The sequence below is a fragment of the Chionomys nivalis genome, chromosome 19 (genome assembly GCF_950005125.1).
Source record: "Chionomys nivalis chromosome 19, mChiNiv1.1, whole genome shotgun sequence".
NCBI lineage: Eukaryota > Metazoa > Chordata > Mammalia > Rodentia > Cricetidae > Chionomys > Chionomys nivalis.
The window spans coordinates 40870514-40892636 of NC_080104.1; the positions used below are offsets into that span (position 1 = coordinate 40870514).

Here is a 22123-nt window from a genome sequence, read left to right on the forward strand (position 1 = left end):
ATGATAATATTCTTTCTTCCAAAAAGCCTTTTGCTTGTCTGACATCCAGCCACGCCTTCACAGAGGGAAGGTGGCTGTCTGAGCTGGACCGTGGAGACATGAGTGCGTGTCACAATGTGTGAGGCAGGGGTGATGCTACTGAAGGCATGTTTCCTGCGGCTCTGTCTTGTCTAACGAGGTGAGAAGAACGTAGTTGATAGCATGTGCAGTCTGCCTTCTATCTTGCAAGGAGCTGTTCCTAGCCTAGCTATTATTTGGACAGCTATTGTTCGTGCATATGTAGACGCTCTGTTGCCTGACGATATCTGATTTGCTTTTGAACACCCCATCCCCACGTTGGAGAAGTTGGAGTGGAGGTAGGCTGGGCCTGAGTTCTTTCCCCCTCTCTCATCTCCTTTTTCTCAGTTTGACACAGCCAACAGTCAGTGCTTGAATACCTAACCTCCCTAAAGCCCAGACTGAGAAGTCACTGAGGCTGCCAACTCCTGTGAGACAAGAGCTAGGGCTTCTCTTCTGCTGACCTCTCTTCCTTTCTGTGGGCCTTCTCTTGCTGCACCGGTGAGCTACAGGTACTGTCTGCGGGAAGGTGACCAGACAGGAAATAGAAAATGAGAGTGGTGACAAAATTTAAGGAGCACTAGTTCTTCCCAGGGCAGCTATCTGCAGAACATCACCTCGGTCGGCTCTGAGGGAGCAGCCACCCTCGGAATTGGCGCGTTGTAGGCTTAAGGCCTGAGAAGTCTCTCAGCCAGCAGCCACCAGACAGGTTACTGTGGTAAAGCAGTAATACCCATGCCTCAAGGCGGGGCTTTCTGGGAAGGAAACTTGGCAACAGATCGAGCTGCCTTCGGCCCCCTCAGATGCTGGTTCTCGAATGGCACCATGTGCGGCCTGCACTGAGGTCAAGCACAGCTTTCCAGCCCTGTCAGCACAGCCTCCTGTCTCTGCCTCCTCCCCCCATCTTCAGAGAGGGGAAGTCCCTTAGCATTTTGCATATTGAGGTGCTCAGCAGAACTGTCTGGCATCCTGTTTGTATATAGCAATTTTAATTCACTCTCTAATAGGTCATTTGGCTTTACCAGCAGTCTTAAACTTGATAATACTTGCATCAGCAGTGAGGTGCAGGCCAGACGTCCAAAAGTGCAACCCTGAGCGATTACTCGCAGGTTTTATGGTCTCCACTCCCTCGCTCTTGTTTGCCACCTCCCTAGGCTGGGCCAGGCTATATATAAACAAACCTCTTGCATACTCCAGCAGAGCCCTGCAGGTGGCTGGGGAGCAGAATGGCAGGGAAGTCCCTCTTCTCTTCTTGCAAGGAAAGCCTTTCTTGTCAGTAGAGGTTCGGATTCTGTCAGTGGCGTGAAGCACCTTGGTGTAATTTGCCTGGGTGAACAGAAAGCAGGAGGGGCATGTTGACAGGGTGAAGGGGTGTAGCCGTCCCTAACATGCACACAGCCTTTTGCACTTGCTCATGGAGGCTCCTGCTGCTAGGACTCACTTCTCCCATGTCCTTGGCCTTGCTCCTTGGCGCTGAGGTGCCCAGGCTTTCTGTGAGAGCATCACGTCCTCTTTTTATCGGCTATTATTAGCTGTTGTTATCGACTCTCACCACTGATCACTGCAGTCGGGTTTCAGATTAAAAGTAGCCTGGCTTCCCAGAGTTAGGGCTGTATTTGAAGATGATTCAAAGATGACAGAACCTTGCCAACAGTAAGGCCTTTTATTCTGAAGATGTTACTGCTCCAGTCTTGAGAAGTATTGCGGCTCCGTGTGGATAGATAGTAGCTGTAAAGATTCCTAGTAAACTTTCTTTTTCCCCTTTCAAGGAAACTGGGTTTGTTCGTTCTCTTGTTCATTTGTTTCTGGAACGATCTAATGGAGATTGTTGTCAGGGAGTAATAGTAAGTCAGAGTGTGCTGTAGTTTGGGTCTGGAATGTCCCCTAGATTACTATCTGTTGAATTCTTGGTCTTTCAGCTGTGGTGCTATTGAGGAAATAGAGCCTTCAGGAGGTGGGGCTACTTAGAGGAAGTGGGTCATTGGGGTGCATGCTTAGAGAAGGATTTGGGGATCCTGGTCCCTTCTTGCCTTTCTTCACTTCCTGGATGCCATGGAGTAAAATTTTCCCTGCCACGCAATCAGACATGGTGCAGTGTGCTGCCACAGGCTCAGCGCATTGAGGCTGCGAGACCTCTGAGACCAAGAGCCAAGTAAGCCTTTCAGCCTTTAAGTTGATTTGTGTCGCAGCAACAGAAAACTGAGTCACACAGCACTCAGAGCTGTAACTTAACATTTTTTTCCTATTGTAGCTATAGGGTGTCTTTATAAAATATCTTCCTGTTTAAAAGTAGTTATGTGTGACAGAGACTAGCTCCATGCTCATTGGTGGGGAAGCATTAAGACCTTGTTTGCCTAAGAACCTTCTAGGTCCTCTTCCGAGGAATTTTTCCATGCAAGTGATCTCACTCCGCCTCCAGCACTCCAGGCACTCTGTATCACTGAGGGCCACCCTGAGGAAGTTTCCATGTTCTCTTTTTTGGTGAAAAGGAGTGTCTGTGTGGGAATATGGCTTGCCCTGTGATGAATGACCCTTCTTTCCGCTTCTGATTCTGGCTATAAACTTGGTCAGAAGCACCCAGCAGCCATACCTGGATGCAAGACTGTCTTGAAATGCCTGCTGGGTTTGTTAGCCTGCCACTTTAAACTCAGCCTTTGATGAACTTGTAGGACATAGGTTGTTGTTCTTTGTCAGAATGTAGCACAAATGGCCTCCAGGTCCTATTAAAGGTCTTCCTGTCTGATGCCTCCTGAGTTCAACCTTGACTGCTGACTTTTCTACCAGAATTAGCCATAATACCAGGCTTCTAGCATTCTGAGCTTTTTGTACCTGCTTCTTCAAACACTTCCAAATCCACTTGGCCCCCAAACAGTCCCAAAGGTTTCCAAACCACAGTATGAGTTCCAGAAGTGGACTTTCACTTCTCTGATGTCAACTTTTGGTGTTGGGATATTTGCTTTTTAATCATCTCTTCAGTCCAGTACCTGACAGAAACAACTTGTGGGAGGAATTTATGATTACTCTGATGATGATGTCATCGGTTCCCAGTTCAGTACTTGGCTTTGTACTTTGGACCATGGTGAGGCATCATGGCAGCAGAGGCGTGTCACTGAGATGTTCACTTCATGGTGAGCAGGAACCAGAATGAAGCAAGAGGCCAGGGACCACGAATAATGTCTTCCTGTTAGGCCCTATATTCTTGATGCTTCCAGGACTTGCCAAAATGACACGACCAACTCAGGACTAAGTATTGTGGGGCATTCCGTAGTCAAGCCCTAGCAGCCCTGAAATGAGTGAACGCTTGCCTGTGAACATATGCATATAGCCGAAAGGTGGGATTTTCTCCCAGGTTGGCATTCTTGGATACAGATTTGTTAATCTACTCCACAGCGTGTACACTGCCTCAGGGTCACAGCCTTCTGCTGGCCAGTATGCTAGCCTGGTACTAGAAGCTCTTAAGTTGATCTCAGAGTTAGTGGTCCTAGCTCGTCTCTGTTTCTTATCTTTTAAATAAGAATAATTAAGTTCAGCTCTGTTTCTCATCACAACAAGTGTTTAAAGGGTTAATGAGCTGGGATTTGTAAGACTTCTAGATCCTTAGATGAACAGTGTTATTTAACCACAGCAAAGCTTTGTCCTGGGAGTGCCCTCCCAAGGAGCTCACCGTGCTGGTCCGGCTGTCTTCAGTTGCCCTGTTACCTGCCGTCCCATGTAGTTCCAGGTAGGAAGTCGGTGGTAAGCGCTGTCATTAAGTATCAGTACCGTTACTGTTACTTTTATCTGTAAACAGGCGATTATGTAAAAATAGAAGTTGGTAAAACAGTATGAAAGACAAACACTGGGGAAACTTCAGTCCAGCATGCACTGGTATTCCTTAGCAGGTCCCCTTCACCATGGGCTTCTGAAGTCTAATCACATGTGTGAAGACGAGACAGCACCCTTTGTTAGGGAGAGATCAGCACAATCTTAACTGCCCACTCAATCTAACCATCAACCATCTAGTTCATCTACAGTTGCACCAAGTATAACATAAAGGTTAGCTTAACGTATGGATACCAAGAACTACTCAAATTGTGTGGGTCTTATATGGTGTGTGTTGCCTGCCCGCCTGCCTGCCTTTCTCCCTTTCTTTCTTCCTTCTTTTGTTCCTTCATTCCTTCCTTCATTCGTTCCTTCGTTCCTTCGTTCGTTCCTTCCTTCCTTCTTCCTGATTGAACCCAGAGTCTCACATATTCTAGGTAAGCTGTTCAACCACTAAGTTACAACCTCAATCCCATCACACACTTTAAATTTCCATTATGAACTTAAAACTGAATTTTCTCTTATTGAAGTCAAGTCATCTAAGTCTGTCCAGCATGAGAGGTATATTTTCTTAAAAGAGGGATTTTTGGGCCAGTCAGTAAAAGCACTTGCCACAAAAGCCTGATGTTCAGTCCCTGAAACCCACAATGGGAGAGAGCTGGCTCCCATGAGTTGTCCTTATCCGCTGACCCACACATGGCTTTGGTACAAGCATGCCCTCTCACCCGCCCAGCACACACCCACACAACACTAATAGTAAATAAATTAAACCCTTTTATTTATCATTGTCTGTGTGTGTGTATAGATCATGTGGAGGTCAGAGACAGTCTTGGAGAGTCAATTCTCTCCTCCCCTTTTCTGTGTTCTGCGGATTGAACCAAGGTGGTCGATTCTAAGCATCAGGTGCCACTACCAGCTGAGCCAGCGCAGTCTCCCATAAATAAACTTGGTTTTCAAAAGAGGGATCTTTGAGGACTATAAGCACTGCTTTGTCTGAGACAAAGAAGACAGGAAGCCTGGCAGGTTTGTTGTTCTCTGCTGGAGTCTGGCCTTCTTTAGTTCTGTACCTTGAGGTCACAGACATGAGAGGCTCCTCTCCATCTTCCTCCACTCTGAGATTTCCACTCTCATTTTTGCATGCTCTTTGCATCTGGAGTTCTTTCTGGTGCTTGATGGGTATGCCACAAGGCTGAGAGGAAAGAATTGAAGGTCCAAGACGAATGAATGCCAGGAAAAATGACCACAGTTAGCTCTTCAATCCTGCCATTTGTTTTCTTTCAGTGTATAGCACTACATTACCAGAAATCAATAACTCCCTCTGTGCTCTCCAGAGGAAACAAACATGTACCAACTAAACATGGTGGGCTCCACAGACCATGTGAGCGTGTGGGAGGGAGAGCAGCAGGATGCTTGGGCTTGTTTGTTTTCTTAGACAGGGCTATATGTAGCCCAGACTCATTTCAAACCTGTAGTCTCTTACATCTCCCTCCCTAGTGCTGGAATACAAGTGTGTGTGTGTGTGTGTGACAATGCTGGCTATCAGGGATACTGGATTAAATTTTAACTTTTAATTCTCTTTCGGGGAACCCTTTTTGTTTTGTTTGATTTTCGTTTTATCAAGACAGGATTTTTCTGTAGTAGCCCTGACTGTTCTGGAACTCACTCTGTAGACCAGGCTAGCCTTGGATTCAGAGATCCACTGCCTCTGCCTCCCAAGTGCTAGGATTAAAGGTGTGCACCAACACTACTCCACTTTACTTTTTTTTGGGGGGGGGGTTGTTAAGACAGGGTCTCGCTTTGTAGTCCTGAATGTCCTGGACTTTAGTCTGTAGACCAGGCTGGTCTTGAACTCACAGAGATCCACTTGCTTCTGCCTCACAAGTGCTAGGATTAAAGGCATGTGCTATCATACCCATCATGAGTCCTTGGCTTTGATCTTAAACCATTTCATTCCAGTTGTTCTCAATTCCGTCTTTACTTGGTAACAGAAAAGTTTAATTTTCTGGGTTACTTTCATTACATTTGTAATGGAAATTTAAAATAGATGATTGAATTGGAGGTCTAGTGCGGTAGTAGAGTGGCTTACCTAGCATATATGAAGTCCTGGGTCTAGTCCCATTTGAAAACGCCAAGCATGAGAAAGTGTGCTTGCAACCCCAGTAACTGGGGAGGCAGCAACAGGCAGATCCCTGGGGCATTCTGGCCAGTCATTCTAGCCTAGTCTTCAAATCAAAGGTCCTAGTGAGACCAGTCTCAAAAAATGAAAAACTGATGCTGTCTGAGGAACAAAGCAGAGATTGTCTTCTGGCCTCCACATTCATGTGCATATATGTGCACATGTACCCACACACACCTGCACCCCCATACACATGAATACACATTAAAGGATTTTTTCCTTTCTTCTTTTTTCTTTTTTTTTCTTTCTTTTTTTTTTTTTTGTAGTTTTTAGATAGCGTCTTAGCCTTGACTGACCTAGAGCTCCCTAGATAGATCAGTCTGGCCTCAGACTCACAGATGTTCACCTGCCTGTCTCCCAAGTCTGGGATTAGACACATGTGCCATGTTGCCCTGCAAGAATTCAGTTTCTCCTGATTCTTTGAGTACGCAGTACAGGATAGCAGAATGTACATCCCGGTTTTCAAATGCCTCACACTTAGGAGTTAGATCCTCCCCTTAGATTACCTCGTTCTTCCTTCTTGTTGGCCAGGGAGAACACAAACACTGACAGTCTTAAATCCCATTTTCAGTTCTCACTACATAACCAGTAGTTTTGCGTAGCTGTCTGTTATGTTCCTCTGCAGTAAGTTTTTAAACTCCGGATTCCACAGGCGCAGAGCTGTGTGTGTCAGAAAAATGCACAGAGATGGCCGAGCTTCCGAGTCCCTGGGGGAGTTGTTAGGAAACAGGAGGAGGAGATTCTTTGACTAGATATAAATTTTCCCATGAGATCTATTATTTTCTAAACAACAAAATACTCTTCTACCTTAAGTTCAAAAGAGAAATTGAGGTTTTGATTTTTTTTTTCTGCTGTTTTTGAATTTGTAGTTTAAACTTTTCTCCTGTCTCCCTTTTTCCTTTAGGTAGCTAATTCAATAGAGTAATTTAGTTGATTTGTACTTATTTTCACCCAAAATCTAATTAAATTTTTCAGCTGAGCTCCAGTCACCTGACCCATAAACCAGGCTCAGGGAAAGGGATTTCTGTGCAAGCCATGTATTGACTTTTGGTGGCTAGACTCGGCCTTCACGAGACCTCTCCTTCAGGGAACTGCCCACAGTGAGGGGTTAAATGGTTCAAATTCTAGAGTCAGGCTTCCTGAGGGGAATCTCAGTTTTCTCCCTCACATGATAGGAAAAGATTTCTTCTCTCTCACTAGGTTCTCTTACAAAACTGGAACCCATTTCGACTGGGAACTTCTGAACCAGTAGTAACAGGACTGTATCCAGCAGTGAGGGAGACAGATTGTTGACCAAAAATGGGAGAATTGGAGGATCAACTTACAAATCCACCCCCCCAACACACACACACCCCTTACGGACCAGGAGGTTACAGATGTGAGGGAGTGGATAAGCTGACAAATGGTAGAAATACTCATATCTTTCTGGTACTCCTTCGGATTCTCTCAAGCATCTGGGAACAATCTTTTCTTCTGTGGTTCTTTCCTGTTGCTGTCATGGAGTCTGTCATCTAACAGTGCTGTGGAATTTGTCATACAGCATGTAGGTGGCATCAGAAAGTCAGAGATGCTCACTCTGGCAGCCATATTAAGATCCTCCCAGTTGGTAGCCAGCTGAAGAGCAGCTTCTGGACTGGAGGTGATGTCTTCAGGGATAAACAAGATAAGGCAGGAAATTCAGCATGGTCAGACAAGCAGTCTAAGACTAGGGCATGGTGCTAGTTCAAGGCCCAGGCCCCATCAACAAAAGGCAGATTAATGAGGGAAAGCACACACATCCATTTAAGTCGTATGCAACACAAGAGCCTCCCGAATGAAGTATATTCTTAAGCTTGATAAAGAGTAGAAGGTCATAGAGAGATGTAATTGGAGTATAAAAGAGTACAGTGGTGACACACACCTTTAATCCCAGCACTTGGGAAGCAGAGGCAGGTGGATCTCTGTGAGTTCGAGGTCAACCTGGTCTACAGAGTAAAGTCCAGGACAAAGTTACACAGAGAGACTCTGTCTAAAAAAGAAAAAGAAAAGTTAAGAAAAAAAGAATTTGATGGGATAGCAGTGAACTGGAAAGACATATGGAGGACAAAGAGAATTTTCCCCTCCCTCTCTGAAGAGTTTAATCTTTAAGCTTAACATTAGTTGGGTTATTGGGGAAAGAGCACACGGGTCTGTTACATGCACACATCATGGGATTCCCAGAAAATATGAAACTCAAGGAAGAGCTTGCATACCCAGAGGGTAGAATAACAACAGTAAATGGTACAAAATTCTCAGGGCCAGGCGAAGGGAAAAGAGACGGCAAGAACTCTGTCCTCAGTTAAGTGCAGGTCAAGTCCAGCAGGCCACCAGTCCCCCAGCTGCCCCCAGGACATGATAAAGTCTGTCTGGGCACAGTGAGGACTTTTAGTCTCTTCCTCTTGGCAATAGGATGTGATTGCAGCATTATGTGAATCCGTGGGACTTGATTCTGACTGAAAGCAAGGAATGAAGAAAAGATAGATAGTGGGGCGTGTCTTTAATCTCAGCTCTGGGGAGAGAGAGATCTCTGTGAGTCCAAGGCCAGCCTGCTCTACATAAAGAATGAAGGACAGCTAGGGCTATACCATGAGACCCTGTCTCAAAAACAAGAAACAAAAGACAGAAAGGCAGACACACAGAAAGCTGGGGCTTGACAAGCTGTGCTCTCAGATGAAGAAGCCTCTACATGTAGGAAGCTCAGCATGTTGATTATATAGAGCTGAATGGGAGTAGAGTTATTGCATACAGATAAACAAGGAGGCAGGGTTTATGGTGTAGCTTGATTAAGGGTATTTCTGGAGGGGAGTAGTCTTTAGGCTATAAATATCTGGGGTTGGGAGGGTTGGGGGAGAAAGGCATAGTAGACATTTTTTGCGTGCACTATCAATACTCACAATCCCCAAGAAGACTCTGCCTTCTTCTGATTTGAGGCTGTGGGGTTCTTAACATGGCTGTGCCTATGTCAACACATTCACTCAGGGCTTCCTCTGCTTTCTGTAGTCATGGTCTTCTGAACATGGTCAGTCGCAGTGTGTGTCATATCTTCACAAAGAATATTCTTTGTCTCTGACATAGGAAGAGAGTCTCTTCCAGGGAGTATCTTGGAGCCCACTTCAGGGGAAAGGGGCATAGAAGGCAAGAGAAATGGTCCTGTTCCCATCTTTCTTTAATGTAATGGTCTAGTGCCATTTGTGGGGTGGCCTGACCTGAGCCCCACCTTCTGGGTGCCAGTGACCACAGCCTCCCTCCATCTTCACACTGAGCAGTAAGATGAGGGCTCAGTGTAGCTTCCACTTCTTGGGGTTGTGAGGATGCATCAGCCAGTCACAGTACCTGTTCAGTAAGTGTTGGCGTTTACCATCTTTGTTGGTATTGTTGTCACTACTAATGCAGTTTATGTTCACCTTCATCTTTTAGCGAATTGGTGTCAGGATATTCTTTTAAAAATATCTTGTTATGATAAGTGTGAGCTCATAAAAATTTAAATTGATAAGTGAGCACCATCATAAAGTCAAAAGAAAAAAGTGACAACTTCTTATAAACAAATTACAAAGGCATACTTGTAATTCATGACAAAGGGTCGTTTCCCTGATATGTGAAGACTTCACAGTTCAGTAAAGAGTGGATGACTGTGAGGCCTTTTATTGTGACATGCTTGTGCTTCAGTGTGGTGTCTCATGCATAATCACAACCCTCAAGAGACTGAGAAGGGCCTGACACGACATAGCTGGAGGTATAGCCACGGTTACGGACGGCTGTGTAGAATATGCCCGTGTATGGCTATGTGCAGTGTGCAGGTGCCTGAGGAGGCCAGGTAGAAGTGGCTCCCTCTCAGCAGTGCTTTGACACCCTCCTGTGCCTGCCTGCTCTGATTTCCGCGTGCATCTTCTCCACACCCAGAATGTCTCTCTGTCCCTCCCCCGCTGCTTCCCATCTGTTCCAGCCTTCCCATGGCTGCTGTTTCAGCTGAGATGACCTTCTGCTCCCAGGCTAATATCCCTGAGATGTACTTTGACAGCCTCCTCAGTGCTTTCCTCTGGCTAGCAGGAGGTCTAACTTGTGAACCTGACCCCAGGGCCTCTGTAACCTAGTCTTCCCTCCTAGTTTTCTTGCTGTAACTTTCAGGACCCCTACCATCATCTAACTGCCTGGCCCTGCTCACCATGCTGATTTCTGCCTCTGAGCCCCATACCCTGTCTTGAACATGTTCCAAGGTCCAGTTCAGTTCTGGTCTCCACCAGGTGACTTTGCTTCCGTTCAGACCTGGCAGCCCAGTGTTTCCTCAGGTACCACTGCATTTCTGAGACCAAAATATCTGACAGGATCATTTAAGGTCAGAAAGGTTTTTGTTGGCTGCAGTTTCAGAGAGTGACAGTCACCATATTGGTGCAAGCATGGTGGTATTCATGGCTGTAGGAATGTGGGGTGGAGCTTCTTCACATCACAGACCAGAAAGCTGAGTGACCAGAACTAGAAGCTAGGCTGCAGCCTTCAAAAGCCCACTCTGCTCAGCAGTTCTGCCAGCCAGACCCTGGCTCCTGTTGGCAGCAAGCTTTCCAGAATGTGCTACCAGCTGGGAAGCATTGTTCAAAAACATGCTTTTGGAGTTGTGTGTTGTAGATTCAGAGATAACAATGTGTGTTCTCTCATACACTTAACATTTGCTGTAGAGTTTTTTTGTTTGTTTGTTTGTTTTTTTTGCTTTTATATTATTTTTGTATTTGTGTTGTTGAGACAGGAACTCACCCTGTTGCCTAGGCTAGCCTCAAATTTTCAATCCTCCAGACTCAGACTCCTGAGTACTAGGATTACAGGCATTCCCCCCATCCTGACTTTAGGTAGACATTTTCATTGAAGTAGAGAATGTATATCTACATGCACATGAAAACATGTTCAGATCTGGAGGAAAGTACACAGGGACTTTGCATAAGATCACAGCCACAGCCTCCACATTCCTTTCTTCTGATCTACTTCCTGGCTCCTAAGACTTGGGAGACAGAGCCATGCCATGTGTGTCTGCATAAGAATGTCCATCATCATTGCTGAGTGATACCCCACGTCAGGAACTGAGCCAAGAGCAGAATCCAGTTCCAGTAGACAAGAAACCGTAAAAACCGACAGTCTGTAAGTTTCCGTTACCAACTAGGTTCTTTCTTGACAGCCAATTAGAATTGAGATATGCTTCCCACTTCCAGCTTAATTAGAGGTAATACAATTTTTGTTAAGTCCTCTTTAGGGATTTCTTGATGGTAACATGTAAATTAATTCCATCCTACACACCGACATGTCATCTTTTTCTCCCTCCGTGAACTTGTAGACACACGGAGAGATCTATAGCCTGAATTTTTGTTGTCATTTTGCCCATCAAATATTTGTTGATCCCCTATAGACTACTAGACACTGTTACAGAATATAATGTGTTCAGTTCCTCCTTTCACAAGGCTTATATTCTGATGAGTCACTAGAAATAATTGATAGACTAACAGCAAGGCTTCTGGCTAAAAATATAACAATGACTAAAGAGTAAAATAACTGAGAAATTGCTGCAGAGTCATCTGCTCCAAAGTCCTTACAAGCATTCAGAAAGAACAGAAACATAGAAGTAGGGAAGGCTATACCGGTTAGCCTGAGCTAGAGACTTCTATGTGTGAAATCCTTTTGAGGGGATGTTACCAAAAAGCGTGAGAGAAGGCAGAAACTTAGGAAAGAAAAATGAGTGTAAGATGCAGAGTAGAGAGATTTTAGAAGCACCATAAGAGACTCCTGATTCTCACTAACAGTTTGCAATTTAGAAGGCATTTTTGCTTGTATGTCTTACTGAATCTCTGCCTGTTGTGATCATTTATCCCATATGGGTTGGTGCAATGAGTGGTGTTAATGCAGCCTTGTCTTCACAGCCTGCACTGGCCTAATAAAGTGTAAGAATTTCCACTCCTTCTTCTCCTGATATTCTTAAGTACTTCATTGAAATCGCATCTAGCTGACTTCATTACCAGCATGTTCACTGTTTGCATTCATCAACCCGAATATAGTGAGGATTCTCCTGGGCAGATCATGTCTCTGGGGGCTTCTGCACGAGGGAAAGCACAATCGTAGGTGGGTCACTTCCAGCTCCATGCTGCGATGCCTCCTTTACTTGGGACTGTGGACACAGATGAGGTAGAGGACACAAAGACCACCAGTCCTTCCAGAGTAAGGACGTAAGCACCCTTGTTGGCTTTGTTTTGTCCCTCCGCTTGCCTCTTGGTTATTATGTATTTTCTGTGCCTAGAGTGCTTCAGTTTGCAAAGTTGTAAATCTGTCAGTCTTGTTTATGTGGTTTTCACTTCAAATTAATGTTCGACAGAGGGATTAGCAGATAACTATTTCAGCCTGAATTTCTGTTCAAGGAGAGTGGATATGGTTTGCACAGGCTGCCTGAGCTAGGAAGAGAGTTAATTGTGTAGTCAGCACTGGAGAGAGCTGGTCTTATTTCAGAAAGACAAGACATTGCAGCTTACAGCCTCCACATAGATCTTTGGGGTCAAACTGATGTCGTGTTGAAGAATCAATATTTACTGGACTATGTAAAGTTAGCTTTTAATGAACCTCAAACATCTTTCTAGGTCACTAATTGCAGGGAAAAGAAAGGTGGCAATGTCTGGAGTTCATGGGTGTGGGAGCTGATTTAAAAGTCAGTGAAGAGATAGTTGCCAGAGTGCTGAGCATCCTTCCACCCTTAGATTCTTTTCAGCATTTTTAGGTACTTGCATTGAAAGGTTGCTTGGAGGTGGAGCACAGGCAGAGAGAAACCCTGATTACAAACCCCAGAACAAAAAAAAAAAGAGAGAGAGAGAGAGAGAGAGAGAGAGAGAGAGAGAGAGAGAGAGAAAGGGAGGATTTCTTGGGTTATTTCTGACTGTAAACAGAGCAATTCTTGCTTCCTGGCAGAAGGCCAGATACTCCTCACATCCCAGGACTTTCCAGGCCTGACCTTGCTCAGCTTCTGAGATTAGATTGGGTGTGTTCAGGGTGGTATGGTCACAGACTCCTCTTTGGCTGCCCTTCCTCAGTTCCCTGGGATGAATTCCAGTGGCATTTCAGGTTCTGCCTTCTGAATGTATCTTCACAAGGTCAGGTCCTTCCCTCCCCCTGACGCTCTTGAAAGCACTCAGAATGGAAGAGTGCAGTATGGAACATTTCCTGGAGGATGCTGGCCTGAATCCCCATCTAATTAAAGGGCCTTCATAAGCATCCAGCGTTCCTCTGGTGGTAGTTCGTGCTTGAGTATCGAGTGCCTCTTACTGAGTTGTCCCCATCATGTGTGCGGCACTGAGCTTCATCTGCTTGTGCTGTCAGTGCTCCTAGTAAAAGCTGTTGACAAGGTAGAGGAATGTGCCCTGTGGACTTTTATGTTGCCCTAAGAAAATCCAATACTAATGGGTCTTGGTTAGTCACTGAGTCAAAAGCATTTTGCCAAGCCCTGTGAGTCTGATTGCATCCCCAGCATGTTTTTTACAAGTTCTTGGTCATCTCTGCTCAGTAGACACATCTCGGCTCTGACTTTGCAGCTCTCCTTTCTAGTGTATTTTCTCAGGGGAGACTTCAGGATTAATGAGAAGAAGAGCCGGCTGTTCCTTCTCACTCCGCCCCCATCCCTCCTCTCTAGGATCATTATTCAGAATAAACACTGAGGAGAGAACCATGCAGGGAGAGGTTGGAATTGCCGTGTTTGAAGGCAGATGGGATAGTGAGCATTCGCATTTCCAGCTCCTCCGAATTCTTCCTTTGCAGACATTTGAGAACTTCTACTTCGGTTCCCTGAAGCTCAATTCCATTCACATCTCCCAGAGGTTCACAGTGGACAGCTTTGGAAACTATGCCTCCTGCGGACAGGTTGACTTCTCCTGAAGTGGGTATGGAAAACTCCTAAAGTGGTAAAGAAGGGCTTCATCTCAGTCCTTGGGGTGTGTGGGGTGAGGTGGGAGTTTGGAGGATCTGCTGGTACGTGTTTTGTCAGCTCGGTACAAGCTATAGTTATCTGGGAAGAGGGAACTTCAATGCTGGGAATGCATCTGTGAGATTGGTCTGTGGCAGGCCTGTGGGGCATTTTCTTGATTAATGATTGATGTGGGAGGGCCCAGCTCACTGCAAGTGGTGTCACCCTTGGGCAGGTGGTCCAAGGGTGTTTAAGAAAGCAGGCAAGTAGCCATGAGGAACAAGCCAGTAAGCCAAACCTTTCCTACCCAAGTTAGTTTTGGTCATGGTCTTCATCTCAGCAATAGAAAACAAGAGTGGGGCAGATGCTGATCATCCTGAGTGGTCCCCTCCAAATTCCCAACTCATTGTTGCCTTTGATGGTTGTCCACAGTCCCGCCATGTCTGCCAAAATGCTTGTGGGTACAAGGAGAGCTTGAGTCATTAAACCTTTGGCTTGTTCTATTTTGTATGTTAGGAAAAACTATAAACAATGTAGAATTTATTATCTTGACCATCTTAAGTATAAGATTTGGTTTATTAAATACATATGTGACATTGTACTGTCGTTACCATCATCCATAACTTTTCATTTTCTAAAATTTGTAACTGTACCTTTAAGTGGTTTCCTCATTTGTTCCTTCCAACCCCTGGCAACCGTTTAACTTTCTGTCCCTGATTGTGATAGCTGAATGCCTCATGTAAGTAGAAGCACACAGTGTTTGTCCTAGCTAATGTCCTCAGAATTCACCGTATCATATCTTGTGACAGTCCTGCCTTCCTTTTTAAGGATGAACAATATTCCATTGTATGCGTACCACATTTTGTTTACCCATCCATCCACAGCTGACCCTTAGGATGCTTCCACATCTTGCCTACTGTGGGTGGAGCTGGTTCAGACCTGGGTGCACAGGTGTCCCTTCCACACCCCGCTTCATTCCCTCACTAGTCAGAGACTTTAGCAGTTATGATTACCTTTGTGTTCCTTGATTCGTTTATTTTCATCCTAAAATTAATCCCTAAAAATATTATTTTGGGGTGCGGAGATCTACGTCAGCTGGTAGAGTGCTTGGCTAGCTTTCACAAAACTGTGGACTAGATGCCAACACCATGTTTATCAGTGTATAGTGGCCCATGCCTGTAGTCTCAGCACTTGGGAGGAGGAGGATCAGAAGTTCAAAGTCATCCTTGGCTACGTAGAGTTCAGGGCCTGTCTGGGATATTTGAGACCAAGCCCCCCCGCCCCAACAGCAGCAGCAGCAGCAGAGCAGCAACAACAACAACACAAACCCGAAGGAATTGGAGTCCTGGACCAGAGGTTAAGAGCACTGGCTGTTCTTCTAGAGCACATGACACCCACTTCTAGATTACCAGTACCCACATAGAGACTTACAACCATCTGTAACTCCAATTGTAGGGGATCCAGTGCCCTCTTCGGGCCTCCATAGACACCAGACATTTAAACGGTACCCACACATATATGCAAGCAAAACACCCATACACAAAAAATAAAAATAAATATTAAAACATGCAAGCAACAAATTTGTTAGAATCCTGTTCTGCTACATCTCACGTCGCCCTCCCATGTCCCCAATGGAGTTGTGATAGCTCTTTTCCGTTTCCTCCTCAGGAGAAGAGCAGAGAACCGTGGCTGCAGCATCGGGAGCCTGGAAGTATGGAGGCAGCAGGCACTCCGGCCTTCAGCTGACCGGCAGAGGAGGGAGCTGCAGCCCACACTTCTCCCTTCTCCTCATCGTTTTCTTTCTTGTTCTTCATTCCTTATCCTCACGACCCCTCCTTTCTGTGAAGTCTGCTCCTGAGCTCTGTGTCAAGATCACCATGCTGTGGAGATTGGTTTCTCTATGGGGTGGGACAGAACATCCACAAATAAATGAGATTCCCAAGTTGCCGTGTTCTCTTTAATATATCAGATAGTCGTGGTCTATGGCCATTGTCACTGTGTTGTGCTACAGGCTTCAGTACTTACTGACTTAGCTGTTCTGTTTACTAGTGCATCAAGGTCCGGTTTCCCAAAAGGCTTCCACTTTGTGCTAGTGATAGTCAGTTTATATCTCTCCTCAGGGTGCTGCACAGCGCATGACTCGACTGACCCCGCTTGCCTCCCCAGAGTGCGGCTCCCCAGCTGTCGGGTAGCCTTGTCCACTTGGCTGCAGATACCATCTCTTGGGTGTCAGGGATTAATGACTTACCCTTGTAGGAATCCGTAAGAGTTTGGTTTTAGAAATTGCAGTGTGATATGTCAGATACTTCGTTCTTAACAGAACTAGGAACTCCGTTATCAAATCTCAGGGTTCCTGCCCCTACACGTGTAAGCAGAGACTGTATTGTTAGCTGATTTCTCAGGTGAGGAGGGGAGTTCTCCAGAGGCGGAATGTATTGATGGCAGGATGACGACCAATGGGATGCATGTGTAGACTCTTGTCTTTTGTAGTATCTTGTATATTAATAGGATTTTAAAAAGTTATCTCTTTGTTTTTTAAAATAATGTCTTTATGTAGCCCTGGCCGGCTGGCCTGGAACTTGGTATGTAGACCAAGCTGGCCTTAAACTAATAGAAATCCTTTTGCCCCTGTCTTCCAAGTATTGGGATTAAAGGCATGCCCACTACACCTGGCCAAATTTGAGAAAAAAAAAATTTATAAGCAGTAATAGCCAATATTAACAGAACACACCCACTTATCATTTATTTGCAATTGACTCAGACTTCACAGCAATCTTTCAGACTCTTACGGATTCCTACAAGGGTAAGTCATTAATCCCTGACACCCAAGAGATGGTATCTGCAGCCAAGTGTTATTATCCCTATTTTTCAAATTGAGGAGTAACAGGAATAAGAAATCTAAAGCTGGAGAGATGGTTCAGTGGCCAAGAGTGCTTGCTGTTCTTGCACAGGACCTGACTTTGGTTTCTAGCACACCTGTCGGGTAGCTTCCAATTGCCTGTGAGTCCTGCTCCAGGAGATACAGTGCCTTCTTCCGGCTTCTTACACGTCTCACAGACACACGCACACAGACACACATACGCACATTTTAAAAAAAAACATAAATTCTTTTAAATGACTTAAAATTTTACCTGAGACCTTTGGTCTCCCAGTGTAGTTTTTGGACTACCGGGAATCCCCAAGAATCTTCTAGGAGGAGTTTGTGAGATCCACACTAGTTTTATAAAAGTAACAAGGTTTTTTTTTTTTTTTTTTTTTTTGCCTTTTTACTCTCCAAGAAGCCATTGATACAATGATGTCACTCTAGTAGTTAAATGCAGCATATACTTGTTGTGTGTTTTGTGTTTTCCGGGCTATTAAAAGTCATTATGAGGGTTTGACAGTTAAGAGCACGGGCTGTTCTTCCAGAGGTCGAGTTCAATTCCCATCAACCATATGGTGGTTCACAACTATCTATAACAGGATCCAGTGCCCTCTTCTGGCATGCACGGCATGCCACTTTTTTCCCCCAAATTGGGAGGATTTTATGTTTCTCACCATGTGTTTTTAGAGGTTAACTAACTCATTTTGTTCTCAGTCCTTCTGGACTCTTACTAGTGATTTTCTTTCCCACTTGTTATTAGGATCGTGTCCTGCCCAGACCTCGCACCTCCATGTTACTGTTTTTGGAGACAGGCCCTTTAAAGAGGCAGTTAAGTGAAAATGAGGCCATTAGAGTGGATCCAAGTCCCTCTGGCCTGGAGTCCTTAAGAGGAATTTGGGATCACTCATGAAGACACAGGACTAGCACTCACCCAGAGGAAGGACCCATGAAGACCCCCGTGAAAAGGTGGTAATCTACCAGCCAAGAACAGTGAGCTCTGGAGAGACCAAACCCCAACACTTTGATCTTGAACTTCTGGCCTCAGGAACTGTGAGAATAAACTGGCTCTATGAACGCCTTTGGTCTGTGGCTCTTTGTTATGGCAGTTCTCACAGACAGCTGCGAGGGCACAGGCTCACAGGCTACCTGTCTTCCTTTGAACCAGACATTAAAGGGATGTGTAAAAATAGAAAACAATGCCACTTTCTCTCCCCGAATTGGGAGGGATTTGTGTTTCTCATATAATGCATTATTGTTCTGTTAATATGAAAGTTTAAAGTATATTGTTAAGATTTTAGTTTTGTTTTCAAGTATACTAATGTGTATTTCATACAAACAGAAGTTCTTGAGAGTCCTCAGTAGTACTTTGGTGCACAGGGCGCCTGAGAGCAGAAGGTTAAACACTGCTGCTGTGCTGTCTTCCCTATGGGGTCATTCGATGAGAGTGCTGTGGTTTGGAAGCTCCTCCCACAAGGTTAAAAGCTTAGTCACTAATTGGTGGCATTATTAAGTGTAAGTGGAACACTGAGGAGTGAGTCCTTGTGGAAGGAAGCTGGGCCATTTGGGGGAAGTGACCTTAAAGGAGTTAGTGGAACCCCAGCCTCTGTTTTCTCTTTGCTTTCCAATCACCACGAGATGAGCAGGCTCCCTCTGCCCCTCTTGCTGAAATGCTGCCACCAAACCAAAGAAGCGGGGCCCTCCAAAAGCACGTGACACAGTAAACATCTTAGAAGTTCTCTCGGGTGCTTTGTGACAGTGACACAAAGCGAAATGGCACAAGGACCATTTGGGGAGTGTTTGCAGCACCGGGAGTCGTGCCACATAAGAGATCTACCACTGGCCTGCATCCCCAGCCCATAAAGCATAAACCAGATGAGCTCTTCCCGTCCATAGTCATCTTTCAGTAGGTAGAAATCTGCATCAGTTTTTATGTCTATATAGTGGTTTTTCTAGATAGGTGTTTTGTTTGACTCTCACTGTGTTACCCAGGCAGGACTTAAATTCCCTGTGCTGAAGTGACCCTTCTGTTTCTGCCTCCCAAATTCTGCAACTACAGATGCACACTGCTGGGACTAGCTGTTGGTACAGTTTTAAGTTTAACAAGTTGGTTATTAGCCGGGCGATGGTGGCGCACGCCTTTAATCCCAGCACTCGGGAGGCAGAGGCAGGCGGATCTCTGTGAGTTCGAGACCAGCCTGGTCTATAAGAGTTAGTTCCAGGACAGGCTCCAAAACCACAGAGAAACCCTGTCTCGAAAAACCAAAAAAAAAAAAAAAAAAAAAAAAAAAAACAAGTTGGTTATTGTTTAATAGTTGTTTATTCGGGTTCTCTAGAGGAAAAGAACTTATAGAATACACACACACATATATAAATTCTACATATATGTGTGGAAATTTGTTAGAATGACTTATAGGCTATTGTCTAGCAAATCCAACAATGGCTGTCTACCAATGGAAAGTCCAAGGATCCAGTAGTTCAGTCCGTAAGACTGGATATCTCAGTTGGTCTTCAGTACCCACTAGAATCCCAAGGAGTAGGCTCTGATGCCAGTGAAGAAGTGGACTTGTCGGTGAGAGGGAGAGCGAGCAGGAAAAGAGCAAGAGCTTCCTTCTCTCATGTCCTTTACCCAGACTGCCACCAGAAGATATGACCTCAATTAAAGGTGGGTCTTCCTGCCTCAGAAGATCCAGATTAACCCAGAGAACCTAGAGGACCCTAAGAGAGACATACGTGGATCTAATCTACATGGGAAAGAGAAAAAGACAAGATCTCCTGAGTAAATTGGAGAGGGTTGAAGGGGAGCAGAGAAAAATGTAGAGCTCAATAAAAACCAATAAAATTTTAAAAAAAGATAAGAGAAGCAAAGAAAATGTTAATTTGGAAAGGAAAATAATAATAATAATTTAAAAAGATCCAGATTAAGAGTGGGTCTTCCCACTTCAAATGATTTAAGAAAAGAAAGCCCTCACAGGTATAGCTTGTATTTTAGTTAATTCCAGATATAGTCAAGTTGACAATGAAGAATAGCCATCACAAACGTATGGATTAGTTTTTAGATATGGTTGTTAAGAAAAAGTTTGAAGTATTTTTATTCAATTATCTTTTTGAACTTATACCATCTAGAAATAAGAGCAATTTTTTTAGGGACAGATTTGGCATTTTTTTTTTTTTGTAGAAAATTGAGGTTCTCCGTTTTGTATTGTTAAATACTAAATACAACAGAAAAATGTGAAAGTCACATCCACAATTTAATAAACATGTTTGGCATCACCTCATATTTGGGGCCCTGTGGTTTGGAAAGGCTGGCCTGCCAATAATTCTCTAGAATAAACCCTTTTTCTTCTTTATAAACAAAGTTCTTAGTTATTTTGCACAACTCTTAGAACTGCCATCTAAAAATTTGCACTCTTCCTCCTAAATAGCTTCCTCTTTGGCTTTAGCTAAGTGTGTTGGGCTGTGTACTACAGGAGGCAGCTCCCCTTGAATGAACTGCCCGTGTGTGGAAAATGTTCTGACCTTCATGGGTCTGAAGGCAGCTATGACTTCCTGAAAGGCATTGGGTTAGTTTCCATATTCCTTGTTAATCAGCTCAGGTAACTAGACCACTAGAACCCTTGGTCTGAGCTGTCTGCTAAGAGCATTGGTGGTGTGTAGATAACTAATAAAGGCTAGGATTGAGGGACATGTGGCTCCCTTGGTAGAGTGCTCACCTAGCACGAGTGAAGCCCTGGGTTCTATCTCTAGCACCACATGCACCAGAAGGCACCTTGGAAGTGGATACAGGACTATCAGAAGTTGAAAGGTCACCTTCAACCTACAAATCAAGTTGGAAGCCAGTCCAGGCTGCGGGACACCCTATCTGAAATAAAAAGACCAGGATTAAGAAGATGGGGGAAAGCCGGGCGGTGGTGGCGCACGCCTTTAATCCCAGCACTTGGGAGGCAGAGGCAGGCGGATCTCTGTGAGTTCGAGACCAGCCTGGTCTACAAGAGCTAGTTCCAGGACAGGCTCCAAAAACCACAGAGAAACCTTGTCTTGAAAAACCAAAAAAAAAAAAAAAAAAAAAAAAAAAGAAGATGGGGGAAAGAGGGTAGCAGAGAAAAATGTAGAGCTCAATAAAAATAATAATAAAAAAATAGGATGGAGGAAAGATGGTAAGATTTGGTAAATCTTCAGAACAATATATGGTTATCACCTCTTTCCAACCCAAGGGATGGACTGCTTCATTTTTTAAAAGCCTGGGATCATTTTGCTCATGTTTCACAGCCATTGTATGGTATGTGTAGCATTAACCTTAATTCGAGGTAGGAAATGGGATCCTCAGTTCCCTCCAGTCCACATGACAAGCTGAGCTCTGGGCTGTGAAGCGCCAGGGCACCACCGTGGGATGCAGACTTTGGTATCTGGAGCTTGCAGCAACACCACAGGAAATCCAAGAAGCACAAAGGGGAGCTATTGCTTTGTATTTTCCCCAGGGTGCCTTCCCCCAGCCACCCACCCCCCGGGGCCAGACCACTGACTGAGGCATGCAGCTCTCAGGCATGCCAGGCCCCATAAACCTCATACCCTGTGTTTTTTCCTGCTGATTAAGATCATGGTCTTCCATTGTCTTTAATTTTTTTTTTTTTTTTTTTTTTTTTTTTTTTTTTTTTTTTTTTTTTTTTTTTTTTTTAACCTCATAGCAGCCAAGCCTTTTTCATAAAAACACACTCTAGGGCTTGGGGCCCAAAAGTTCAATATGTTTTCTCCTGTCATACTCTTCAATTTATTTGTAATGTAAATCCCATTTCTACTCTGATCATAGGTCTGTGCCCAGCTGCCAGCCTTCCCAGCTGGTGAGTCAACACATGTCTGTAGGCAATGACTAGGGTCACAGTTTTAACAAAAACCTAAACAACCTCGAATGAAACCAGCCTCCTCCCACCATGTCGCCTTTCCCAGTGGCTTATCAAACTCAATATAAAGTCAAATCACAAGCAAATGGCCTGTCTAGATTTGCAGAATCCAGGGGCAGATGAGATGGCTAGACAAGCGTCCTTTCGGGTTGCCCTAGGAAAAGCAAACAAAACGGTGCCAGCCCCTAAACAGCTGCTTGGGGAGGAGGACATCTGCCCATGTTTTACCAGCCATTCAGAGCTCAGGCCATGCTTTGAAAAGAGCGGTGGGTCTGGGGAGCAATAGTTCAGAGGCAGCCAGTTGTTAGACCGCCTTTGTCTTAAGGAAGCCACCCATTACCGTAGCGCCATAACTCGTAGCGAGCCAGCTGTCAGAGCTGTGGCACGGGCCACTA

General features: G+C 44.8%; 1 protein-coding gene across 5 annotated transcripts in view; it reads left to right on the plus strand.

Annotated features, from left to right (window-relative positions):
• The window catches only part of Ascc1 (activating signal cointegrator 1 complex subunit 1), an 87993-nt gene extending 72081 nt beyond the window's left edge, over positions 1 to 15912 (plus strand). For all 5 annotated transcript variants that reach the window (XM_057751802.1, XM_057751804.1, XM_057751805.1 and 2 more), the window contains 2 exons: positions 13826 to 13947; positions 15639 to 15912. In XM_057751802.1, the coding sequence (XP_057607785.1) occupies positions 13826 to 13942 (117 nt within the window). In that variant the 3' untranslated portion in view covers positions 13943 to 13947; positions 15639 to 15912. The remainder of the gene's footprint in view (positions 1 to 13825; positions 13948 to 15638) is intronic.
• The last annotated feature ends 6211 nt before the right edge of the window (positions 15913 to 22123 follow it).